General features: G+C 36.7%; 2 protein-coding genes across 7 annotated transcripts; both read right to left on the bottom strand.

The window, feature by feature from the left end:
- Positions 1 to 2,338: 2,338 nt before the first annotated feature.
- LOC111796227 (WRKY transcription factor WRKY24-like) lies at positions 2,339 to 5,408 on the bottom strand. The gene is made up of 5 exons (XM_023678984.1): positions 5,114 to 5,408; positions 4,864 to 5,019; positions 3,553 to 4,028; positions 3,317 to 3,478; positions 2,339 to 2,753 (listed from the first exon to the last, which is right to left on the bottom strand). Exons 1-5 carry the CDS (start codon positions 5,354 to 5,356, stop codon positions 2,447 to 2,449), a joined length of 1,344 nt encoding a protein of 447 aa, XP_023534752.1. The 5' UTR covers positions 5,357 to 5,408; the 3' UTR covers positions 2,339 to 2,446.
- LOC111796228 (biogenesis of lysosome-related organelles complex 1 subunit 1) lies at positions 5,246 to 11,858 on the bottom strand. 6 transcript variants are annotated; one of them, XR_002815307.1, is made up of 6 exons: positions 11,613 to 11,858; positions 11,292 to 11,497; positions 7,254 to 7,395; positions 6,233 to 6,730; positions 5,424 to 5,545; positions 5,246 to 5,330 (listed from the first exon to the last, which is right to left on the bottom strand). XR_002815307.1 is itself a non-coding variant. In XM_023678985.1 (3 exons), exons 1-3 carry the CDS (start codon positions 11,782 to 11,784, stop codon positions 7,306 to 7,308), a joined length of 468 nt encoding a protein of 155 aa, XP_023534753.1. In that variant the 5' UTR covers positions 11,785 to 11,858; the 3' UTR covers positions 6,874 to 7,305. The 6 variants fall into 6 exon arrangements, 1 of the variants encoding a protein (XP_023534753.1); XR_002815308.1 differs by lacking the exons at positions 5,246 to 5,330; positions 5,424 to 5,545 and having other exon boundaries at positions 6,137 to 6,730; XR_002815304.1 differs by lacking the exons at positions 5,246 to 5,330; positions 5,424 to 5,545; positions 6,233 to 6,730 and adding an exon at positions 6,766 to 6,866 and having other exon boundaries at positions 6,972 to 7,395.
- Positions 11,859 to 12,829: the final 971 nt, after the last annotated feature.

Raw genomic sequence — 12,829 nt, forward strand, 5'->3', positions numbered from 1 at the left:
AACGAACAATATCTACTAGTGGTGGGTTTTGGCTGTTACAAATGGTATCATAATCAGTCACGGGATGGTGCGAGACATTTGTTGGAGTAGGGCTAGACCCTCTCCATAATAGACGTGTATTAAAACCGTGAGGTTAACGACAAGACATAACGGGCCAAAGTAGACATATCTACTAGTGGTGGGTTTGGACCGTTACACTTTCAATCTACAAAATTTCTCATTTATTCTTGCAGTGATTAGGATAGGAAAGTTGCAGTGTTCGAGTTCCCGCGAAATTTTTTATGCTAAAATCTCAAATTTCAATATTATTACATAGTAGTCCACACACATATAAAGCGAGTGGGTGGAGCGGATGCAGGGTCGAGAATGGAAAAAATAATCTCATCCCCATTTAACTAATACGAAAAAATCTCTTTTTTAACTCGGCCCTTCATTTCTTATAAGAAGGGAAATTTTTCACTCGTTTCGAGATGGATCACATCACATAGGCTTAGCCCTAACCCTTAGGTAAATCTAAACTATGCATGCATGTGAGTGTTGCAGAAGCTGAATGTTGAGAAGAGTTGATGATTGAGAAGAGTGCACATGCAATGTTGAATGGAAATAATAAAGAAATAAGAGAGGCATTGATGAGGTGAAAGAGGATCTGAGTTCATAGATCATAGTTTCCGGCGGAGAAATTGGGAGACTCTTCCACTTTATCCATATTCTTCATGTTTTTCCACAAACAAAACAGGACCACATGATCAATAATAGTCATAAAAAGAATATATGATGGCCTCATTCACGGGTTCGTGGGTATTGAAGAGAAGTCGAGCTTAAGTAAGCTAAGGATAACGAGTAGACAAGAGTGTTAAAGATAGGCTTGTTGAAGGGTCGGGTAGGGCTTTGGGCCTTAACCTCAAAAATTGGGGTTTTGAAAGGAATTTGGATATGTGTTTATGGAGTTAAGTCTGTCTATATAAAATATGAATGTTCGTCAAATTTAGTGTCAATCGGACATTGGATGGATGCTTCACGACACCTTATGCCCGTTCGCTAAAATCACGTCTACTCAAGAGCATTCCACCCCTGGGCCCTGTCAGCTCTCCACCACCCTTGGGCCTTGTGGCCTAAACAAGCTATCCTATGTCATATGTGTGTGTCACAATGAGAGCGGGTGTTCCAAGACGAGTGTTTTGGGTGACTTCCTTTGAAATTGGTCTTTCAAGGACAGTATTGAGAGTCACATGAGTGCTGGTATTGTGCTCTTCTCGCGTGTCGGAGGTAGGATTATACACCCGTTATCCGAAATGATATTCGTAAATGACATGGCATGGGCACGAAAGGGTCAATGCCTTGATAGAACCCGGATGGATGGATGGATGGATGTTCGAGATGTCTCGATGATTATAACGACACATGGGCCCGTTCTCAATGGCATGAACGAGTGAGTTGCGATGGTCGATGACACCCATTGACTTAGGATAACATCAAGATTATACGGACCATGTTAATTGGGAATCAACATGAGATGATGGGAAGCAACGTTACATTAAGAGACCTTAGCCCCGAGTACAGGCAAGGTCAAGCGGAATGACTCAGCCTAGTGTAGAGACAAATCGATTGTGTCGCAAATGATTGAACATGCACGCGTAGACGATGTGTGTGGCCGAACAAGCTTGGACTCCTCCCGAATGATGTTCAGTTGACGAAGACAAATCTCGCCTAAGGTCTGACGAAGCCACAAAATCAGGCGAAAAATGAATATGGAGCTTAAATTTCCTTAAAGCTAGTCATGAGTGTGTCAAGATCACAATGCGGCGCAGTTGAAAAAGTACAACCTTGACATAAAGCATAGTTGAATCACACGAAGCTACAATGAAGAAATTTTAAGAAGCTTGTCATAGAGAGAAAATTCATCCTCTTATATGGGAACGAATCTAAAACAGCCCAATGAAAATTCAAAGATAACATTTATTCTATGACTATTGTTCAGTTATGATACTAGAACGAACCCAGAAGAGTCCTATAAAGTTCATTTATATGTTCATGCTTCGGTATAACTAGATTGCTACCTTATAGTTACGGTAACATATAGCTTAAAATATCATTGCTCTAACGTCGCTAATGGTAACGTTTTAGCACACGCATTCACAATATCACACAAATCTACCACTACACAGCAAAATCGACAAATGTAGCAACAAAGGTCAACGTCGTTAAAGATAACATTTTAGCGACACGCATTCATATCATTTTTTATTAAGATTTATACATTTAATCAAACAAATTAGACGTTTGAATTTAAACTCGAACACGGTCTTAATACAAATCATTAACGTGTAAGCATATATTTGTAAGTATATCTTAACTAAACATGTCAATTTTATCGATCTAAGTTAATTAATTAAACTATAAACATAAACCTACTTTCATGAGTGTACCACCTAGGAACACTCTTTTATCAGTCTAACAACGATCGGAAAATCTCATCGGCGGCCTCTTCTTTGGTCCTCCACAGCATGTTAGAGAATCCATCATCACCACCAGAAATCTCGGAACTCGGCCATACGTCGCCGGCGCCGTTTGATGCATGACCGTTGTCATTGCCATGATTATTGGATACTGGTCTGCTACCTCCGCCGCGGGCTGCCGGAATTTCATGGTTATGCTTGCCTTCGTAGGTAGTGATGACGGCCTTTAAATCGTGGGACGCCCTCTCTATGTGCTTTCTCACTCCACAGCCTGCGTACGTGCACTTGTAGTAGCTCCTAAGTTCATCAATATAGCTTTTGATCAACTTTAAAATTATAAACTTGTATGATTAAATCATTTAATCATACTTAGTGATAATATTTGTTAAAACCCAAATCATTTATAAAATCAAATAAATTATATATAAAATAAAATGAACAATAAATAGATACAAGATATTTATCCATCTCGACAAATTTGATACCTATGGTTCATAATGGTAAACTGTAGTGAAAGCTTAATATCGATATTCGTTTATAATAAAGGGTAAAATACGATAATTATGATATATCGTAATAGAATCTTCAATCATGATCATACAAAATATTCGCCTATAATAAATTATCAAATATGTTGGAGCATGCGGAGGGGGCGCGGAGGGAGGTGGGGTGTGCCGGCACGCGCTAGAGTGTTCCACCCACCACCGCACCGCCGCCGTCAACCGCCCTCAGCCTCCGACTGCCACGCCCACACCCCAAGCATATACCCATGTACGGCGCATCATGCTCAAAGCGTGGGCGTGGCGGAAGATATATATATATGTTAAACCATAATTGAGTACGTAAATGTTTGAATTTACCTTGGATTTGGATTTCCCTTCACAACTTTCTGTCCATATTTTCTCCACCAATATCCATCGTCTAGTTTATCAACTCTACTAATCGTTTGAACCACAACCCTCTGTTCTCTCACCGTTTTACCTCCGGCGACCGATATAATTTCGTTCTCGCTCTCGCTTTTCCTACAAAAATGTGAATCAAACAAGATTTTTCTTGAAAAAAATCAAATAAAATCAAATGGGGTTCCGAAAAAAACCATCTTTTTGCATCAAGTTCATCGGAATCATCATCCCCAATCGTGGTTGAAGAGTTCTCCGGCGTCGGAATGGAATCAGAGGCCATTGAATGCTTTGGCTCTGCCGCCATTGTTTGAGGTAAAGCTTGTGATAGCCATGAAGAAGAGGAAGAAGAAGCCGATGATGATCTTCTTGGGAACTCTGGTTTTGGATGATTGTGTTTACTTTTGTAAACAATTTCTGTGATTTGGCCGTTCAATGATTTTTCGACTTGCTTTCTAACAGGGCAAGTAGGGTGCGTACATTTGTAATAGCTTCTGGGATTTTCACTTCCTTTTACAAGTTTTTGGCCGTATTTCCTCCAATTATACCCGTCGTCTGATGTTCTGTTTTTTGGTTGAGATTGTGGGTGCTGGTCGGATTTCGAACCGCCGTTCACGGTGGTCTCCGGCGGGAAATTGAAGGCGGCTTGAGATACCCATGGCGGATTTTGCTGCTGTAAAGGGACGACAAAATCAACTTAAGTTAACAAATAATTTGGAAATTTAGAGTCAAGATTTGATGGACAACCTTATAAGAATAATTCAATGACTAGTTTGGTGCACTTAAGATTAAGTCCAAAAACATGAAATAAAGGATAATTTTAAACCTATGAAATACTAGACTCATCTCGACCAATTTGATGGGCAAGCTTACGGACAATGAAAATAATCGAGTACCAAGTACCAAATAGACATTGTGTTATTAGGTTCTATATAAAAATACTTTAAATCAAATTTTAAATAGGAAGCGAGGACTAGTGGTACGGTATAAAATTGGACTATGAGAACAAACTTAAGGTATAAGGAAAATTAAAGTCAACGTAAAAGTATTGGACCATAAGGCAAACGAGAGAAGAATTTGGGCTAAAATCTTAAATGCAACTCCTTTGTCACATTTGAGATGGCACACGTGATACTTGTTCTCCAAATTGTGAGATCTCAGTTCAATTTAGTTCGGTTCATCAAATTATAGAGAAATTATTGAAAGTGTAAACCCCTATTCTCAAATTAGAGAGAATAAACTCTGAAGGTTTATCCTTTTCAAATAAATTCTAATCACGTAAAAATTAATAGATTAGCTTAAGAACAACAATTTTTAGGAAAAGTAAACTAAAAAAAACAAAATGGTTAGGAAACAATTTTTAAGAATTTGTTTGTGTGTTTTAAATTTGGTAAAGAATTGAAAGAAAAATATTTGAAGAACTTGATGGAATAGAGGTTAAAAGAGAAGGGATTTGAATGGGTTTTGAATGTTCCATGTTTTTTTCTTGTCTTTTCTGTTCATCGTACCATTGAAGACGATTGAAACATAATTGATGATGAAGATGATGATTTTGTGGGATTTGTACGAGGAAATGAGAACTCAGCTAAGTTATGTTGTTCTTGTTTCATGTTCTTTTGGTGGTGGCCAGTCGAAATTGCTCCGGTGGTCGGCGATGCCTGAAACTGCAGATAAAATCATGAGCAGCGGTTGGTGATGAAATGAAAGAGGAGACCAAAAAAACAAACAAAAAAGAATGAAATTAAATGTAGAACTTACATTAGAGGAGGTAAGAAGAACAGGGGAATCAAGAAGTTGGGTGGGGCTGATCCCTGGAGGGATAGTGAAGAAGGAAGAAGGGGAGAACAGAGGCTGAGACATGGCCGACAACAATGGCGGATTCGGGTTCGGAGTCGAACTGAACTTAGATGAAATGGGCGGCGCCGTACTCTCCGGCAGTCTGGGACGGCCGTCGGTGGGATCCTCCTCAACTCTACTGGAGAAGAAGAACTCCATAACCATGGGAAGGTTTGAATTCAAAAACAAAGAGGAAGAAGAAGAAGAAGAAGAAGAGGAAGAAGAAGATTACGCGTGGAAATTGGAATTGGACCGCGTGGAACAAGAAATTTTTCCAATTTTATTTTCTTAATCATTTTCATCTTGGTCAAAACCACGGACTTTGACCGGAGCCTGCTTCACCCTCAACTCAACCTGTTCATCATCATCATCATACCATTATTATTATTATTATTATTATTATTATTATTATTATTATGGGTCGATATTAGGCTTTGACCAAAATGAAATATGATTAAAAAATGCAATGTTTAATATTGATGTAAATGAATATAATTTATAGAATAAGACATCGATTATTTTTTTATAAAATTGATGATGTAATAATTATGGAACTTGAAAATTTGATATTAACTTATAATTAGTTTGATTTAATTGAAAAGAAATGGAGAAAATAATAGAAGTATTAATTTAATTTATTTAGAGGGTCTTCAAAGTCAACATAGTTTAATTGTAATTCAAATTCATATACTCAAATACTTATTTCAGAAAATAATAAAATAAATAAGGGAAAACCACCGTCTCTCTAAATATATTATTGATTTTATAATATTTTTTATTAAAAAAATAAGGGCGAGCAGTACCACTTCTTCCACGTGGCTTCATCTCGAGGCTGCAAGTCCTTGAAAGTTAAAGTTTGATCAATATAAACTAATTGATCTTTTTTTCCAAAAAAAAAAAAAAAAAAAAAAAAAGGAAAAGGCTTGACTTGACCACAAAAGAGAATGAGGCAACACCATGAAGGAAACTTTTGTTTAATTTGTAATTCACTTAATGAACAGAAATATTAGAAGTGGACAAAGTCAAGAACTTGAAACTCACCAGCAGAGGGCCTGTTTCGACCTTCGGGGCTGCTGCGGCTGCTCCTAGTTACCAAGTGGCCCGTTTGGTTGATGATTTGTTCACCCGCTTGCTCGCTTTCAACACAAGCACACTATCCTTTGTTCGCCCTCTACCACACCTGACCGGCTCCCCTCAAAAAAAGGGGCACTTAGACGTCTAGGTGCATTAAAACCTTTTCTCCCTTATTATCAAAGAGAAGGCGATGCAGCTTGATGTCTCATACCATAAGGATAGAAAAAGGCAATGTAACAAGGGGACAAGCGTACCTCCCGTTCAGGAACAGGATGAGGCAGAAGTACTTGCCGCGCATACTAGTATTAGATAAAACAGTTCCAACTCAATGTATGCTTTCGGTTAAAAGCAAGAAAGGGCTCACCTGTTTCGACCATTATCATTTTCATGCATTTCTTCATATCCATCATCACCCAAAAGCAATGGAATTTGATGCTTCCCAAGTGAAGAACCAAACTCAGAAACCTAAGTCAGAAAATGGAGAAGAAGAGTGTAGCATATTTAAGGAGATGATTCGATTAAGCCATAGGAACTTTGTGGTCAATAATAAATTTAGATCAAAACACTTTAAACCCAACAAATATTTCTGATAACTATGAAGCTGAGTGTTAGTGGAGAGAGCATACTATAGACACCATAATTGGAAGAGTGTAGAAATGATTATTACATGGCAGCAGCTAAGAATTGTACTCAGAAGGATGGATACAGCGTACATGAGCAATAAATAGACAAATTGATACCACTGTGTTAAAATAAGGAACAAATCAATGAACTCGAAAAAAGAAGAGTGGACAAATTATTTTACAGAGTTAGTGAGGTAGCAGCCAAGTTGGGTACTGAGGTGCTCCAAGTTTCTATAGGAGTTTCCATCTGGATATGCTGCACCTTTGTATCGTTATATCACAAGAACTTATCAGGCCATGTTATGGGGGCACACATTCAGCGAACTTAAAGCAGAGAGTGAGGATCTATATCTTTTTCAACTCACCGGAATGAGTTCGGTGAAGGAAAGGACGGTTAACTCTTTCGCGACGAGTACTTCAGTCTTGGTAAATGTTATGGATGGCAGTAGTGATGCTCTTACAATCGAAATCTATGGTCTTTATCCAGTTCTCAAAATCTCCAATTTCCTATGATATAAACACACATCAAATTACTATCTCGATAACATATCAAAATGAAAAAAGAAAAAGAAAAAAACACAAGGAAGATACATATAAAACATGAAAGCAAAAAAGATCTGGTAGGCTGTACTAGTTCACATATTCAAGATTATGACATTCATGTCATTCTTTTCAACCAGTTTCTATCAGTCTTCAACCGACAAACTTTTGGGTGATTCAAAGTCTTTAGATTATTCACAGAGAAGACACAAAATTTACACGGATTCTCAAAAAATATTGGATGGCATCTCACTTTTCCTAGGGAGGTAAACGATTTATTGGACATGGCATTAGCTTACCACTCCTTTAAGAATACAAAAGTCTTGCTATGAAAAAATCTCATTATGGTTTTCTTTTGGATTCCATCTTTTGGAATCGGTGGAAAGAAATCAAAGAGTATTCATGAAGAAGACATAAACCTGGAAACCCTCATGTCCTCCCCCAAGAAAGATCCAAAATAATTTCTCAACGGACTTGAAAATCTTGTTTTGCATCTCAAAAAGGGAGATATAATAGGCGGGGAGGTTACAAAGTGTCGCTTGGATAAGTGTGTGCCATCTTCCCTTGGAAATATGAAAGTTTTTTTCCAGCCATTTAATATCCTTCGTATTTTTTCCACTGTGGGAAAAGAAGAAAGCTTTGGGTTGTTGTTCAAAGGAAGACCGAGGTAAGACCAAGATTTCAGTTTTGCAAATATTGATATTGAGACCTCAGACATTCTCAAAGGCGTGAACCATACCAAATAAGTTATGGATAGCCCAATGCTCACGAGATGAAAAGAGTAGTGCATCATCTGCAAATTAGAGATGCGTGATGTTACAGCCACTAGAACCAACTTCAAGCCCCTTTATAGATCCCGAGGATGCCAATTGAATCAAAAGACAGCTAAAGCAATCCATAATCAGGATAAAAAGAAAGGGAGGGAGAGCTTTGACGAGGATATACAACCCTTAATCAATTTGTGCCATCAAGGGTTAAAACCTTTGACTTCTAGAATATTATCAAGAAAGGACCAATCCACCTTGTCAAACGCTTTTTCAATGTTTAGTTTGATGAGAAATCCATTCACTACAAGTTAACTGGTCACAAAAGATGTATCTAGTACAATTTATGAGTGCCTACTGAAAATCGGTGATGATGAGAGGAAGAACCGTCTCTAAGCTCTCTGGGAGTACCCTGACAATGTTCTTGTAAGGACAAGAAGTGAGGTTGACCGGACTAGTCATTTACAGTATGCGAGTCCATTTTTTTGAGATAAGGCAAATGTAGGTTTCATTCAATGCAGCGTTTATAAGCCTGTTCCTACAAGTTTCTGGACCACACTCAAGATGTCACTTTTAAGGATGTTCCTAAACATTTTAAAGAACTCAGCTGTAAACCCATCCGGACCAGGACATTTGTTGGAGCCCAAACCTGATACCGCTGATTTAATCTTCACAGTAAAACCAATTTCTAAAAGCGAAGCTTGCTGTGCAGTAAGAGAATCTCATTGAAAGATGTTGGAAGAGAACCAGATCCTGGTTTCTTGGTATAAAGATTGGTGAAGAAGGAGCGAAACTTGATTTCAAAAGAATAAGTGAGGCAGCTATTCTTAGACAGAATTTGTGATTTAGAATTTTTCCACTTTTTTTGTAGCCATAATTGGATGGAATAAAGAGGAATTTATGTCACCGTCTCTAAGCCACTTTATCTTGCATTTTTTGGCTCGAGAGGATTTCTTTTTTAGTAAATTTTCTTTTAATAAATTCCTCTGAATTTTGTGAATGGGATGAAAATCCCTAGATTCTTCCTTCCTGTCGATGATGAGAGCTATTTCTGTAATTAGCTGATTCTTTTGGGTAGTAATGTACCCAAAAGTGTTCCTATTCCACAATAGCTTTAAGGCCTTTAAGTTTCAAGATAAAACCATGTCCCAGACAGCCACGAAGAGGTGTATTCTTCCACCAATATTCCACAAGAGAGAGTAAAGAATGATATTGTGACCACATATTCTCGAATCAAAAGGGGGTAGGACATCAAATAGAGCAACCAAATGATAAAAGAATGGGGAAATGGACCAATGTAGGCCTCTAGAGCCATCTAACTGATGCATTTGTAAATTTTCCATCACCCCTTTTGATAAAGGAAACAATCAATATGAGTGGGTGTTGGGGAGTGTCTAAAATCAGAACATGTGTACAGGCCATTTTGTAGAAGAATATATATGAGTGATGCACTTTCAATGAAGGAGTTAAAAAAGATTCATATTCCTCATGACATGGCCCCCAAGGGTACAGTCCCAAAACCCCTGCAGAATTGTCAACATCACACTTATGAAGATGGGTTTTTTATCGGAGATTGTCGCCAGGGGATGGAGCTATGGATTCCAGCCAAATAACTCAAGTAATTGTCCATAATGAAGAAAGGATCAATGTTGATATAAATGGGCATTCAGATGAAGACGACAGACTTAAAACACCTAGGAAACCAATAACCAATTCCATTGCCCTTGATTTTTTTAGATGTGTCCATTAAATACATTCTAGACATGGTTCTGTTCAATGTTTCAATGAAACCTCCACAAGCGTCTCATATGTATTTGAAAGTTTCATTATCCCATCAATGAGCCGAGAGGTTTTAGATTCTAATTCAACCCCCATTCTTTGTCTTCATATCAAAGGAGGGCTCTGTCTTATTCAAAGGGTTCATAGAACAGTAACAGCTTGTATGTCGGTGGAGAGCTCTTGCTATCTTGTACCAGCCATCGTGAAAAGTTTATTGTAAACAACAATAGAGGATTCCAGTTGATCAGTTTCCCACTTGTTAGGGAATGGGGATTCTTATGTTCCTAGACTAATGCATATTTATAAGAAGATAAAAGCAACACTGTCAGAATCAATCATGGATGTATAGAAGGGGGAAGCTGGTGATAAAAGGGGGGGGGGAGGGTCAGGGAGAGAGCTCCATGCCGTGTGGAAAAATCTTATTTATTTCCACCTTGAATCTGAGGAGTTTGATACCTTTTCAGATTTTCACTTTACCCTTAATACGTTCATAACTTGTACGAGCTTGAAAAGTATTTTTTTCAAGTTTATAGCTGCCTCTTTCTATCAATGTGATGTACAAGTTATTGAAAACAAACCATCAAGCAAGGAGAAAGAATCTTTGAAACCTAAATGATAGTTGGGGGAGCTGTTTAGAAAAATAGCACCTTGCTTTGTACTTCAAAACAGGTTCCAAAAGTTGTGCTGAATGGCTAGCAAGTTACTGAACTCATTATTTTAAAATGAATAATAGCTTAAGTTGTCTTAAGAAGACCAACAAAAAAACAGCTGCAAAACGCCTCTGACTAAGTTTCAGAAACTGCACTTCTATTCATATATTTCTTGATACGAGAACAGGGGGCCGGTTTTGTAAACTCTGCTCAGCGACTGAGTTACAATAACTAACCACTATCATGAATCTAACAGAAAACGTTTAAACAAAAATGAAAAATACGAAACAGTTCTAACAATACTAACAATATACACAATAACTCAATGTCTAATAGCCCACAAGTTCTTCGTAGGACACAGATGGGCAGTATGCAAGCCATGATGCACCACTTAGACCACTATTGAGGGAAAATCTTTTAGACTCCAATGTGATTAGCAGGTAGTACCAAAAGCATTATCAACTGCCGTTCCATAATCCTTCAAGCTCAAATGATTTAATTGACTTTAAAACTTTTCAACTTATGGAAGAATGAATTTGTGGACTTCCATAACAATGCTAGAGGGCTTCCATTCGCAACAATGCTGAGTTAACTTATGCTTATAAACAGCTAAAATGTAGGTTTCTATGTAATTTTAACCAAGAGCAGCTTTCACAGAATGAGAGCAAACCTTAACAGCAGTGTTCAGAGCGTGAGTGGCGGCGAGCCATTGATCGGTCTGCTTCATAAATCGGGTAATCGTGGTCGATAAAGCCCTAATTTCAAGCTCAATCAACTTCTGATTGACAAAAGATTCCTGAACTCCACCATTCACGGCATCGACTAACAGATCCGAAACGCGCACCGCCTTCTGAATAGCATCTTTCTTCGCCTTCTCTATCGCCATGATTCATAACGACGATTACGATTTCATTTTACGAAATTCGATTCAGTCAGCAGCAAAAGGTCACAAAGACCGAGAAAGAAAGAGAAAGCGGAAGTAGCAACTAACCGGAGTTCTCTCGGAGCTTGAGAGAGGCGTACTGGTGATCATTTACCATCTGAAACAATGAATCTTCCAGTCCTCCAACGTCGGCGCTCAATCTCTCCGCCTCCGATTGGAACTTCCCGCGATTACGCGGTGCAGGGAGGTGCTGCCGTGATTGCCCCGACGGAGAATTCATGTTCGGCTGGTGAAATATTCTGGATTCACATGTCACTCACGCCCAGGCTATTGGATAATTTTATCTCGATTCGATTATTCTCACTCATTTTTATTATTATCTAATTAAAAAATTACTAGAATATTAAAGGAAAGAAATGGTATATAGAATAATGTGGCAATCTCAGAATAAATCAATAATAATTTATTTAAATACATTATATTTAATTCGTTTTTTTACAGATAAAATTTATTAAATTACGGAAATTAATTAGCTAAAGTTTTATTTTACACAACTATAACTAATTATTTATTGATTATTTATAACAAATTAATTATTTTATTAATTCATTACTTATTAATGTATCATACTTTTAAAACATAATTAGTTTATCTAAATTAAATTTATAATTAATTAAATAATCATATATTTATTTAATTCATTTTTATCGGTGAAAATATATCGATTAATTAACTTTTTTACTAAAATCATAATAATAATCTATTTTATTATATTTATTTATTTATAGGGCATTAAAAATTATAAAAAAAAGTTTAATGGAATAAGTCGTAGTTCATAACTACCAAAATTTAAATTATTTGACTCTTTCCTTACCAAAGTGAATAAATAAATAAATAAATAAATAATCCAACTTTTCCTCCTTTCCAATTAATTAATTTAATGGACAGTTTAATTATGTATCAGTTCACATCGAGTTTCAAATGATAATTAATCTTTTATCTATTAAGTTGTATTTAAATAAATAATTATTTATTTATACATTAATTTAATAAATTAATATATCATAATTGTCATTTATGTCGTTTCTCGCACATTTCATATTTGAATTAATAAAAAGAAAAATAAATGTTTTATTTTAGTTTCTATAGGAGTAAATATTTAAATTTAATTTTGGTACTTTTAATAAATTATTTATACATTAATTTTCTTGAATGAAAAGTATTATTATTATTAAGGAACTAAATAAAATAAAATTAGAGACTACTTTTACTTTTCCGATAATCACAAAGATTAAATTTAAATATTTAAAAGTAGGGAGATTAAA

Source organism: Cucurbita pepo, chromosome LG05 (genome assembly GCF_002806865.2).
Source record: "Cucurbita pepo subsp. pepo cultivar mu-cu-16 chromosome LG05, ASM280686v2, whole genome shotgun sequence".
Classification (NCBI taxonomy): Eukaryota; Viridiplantae; Streptophyta; class Magnoliopsida; order Cucurbitales; family Cucurbitaceae; genus Cucurbita; species Cucurbita pepo.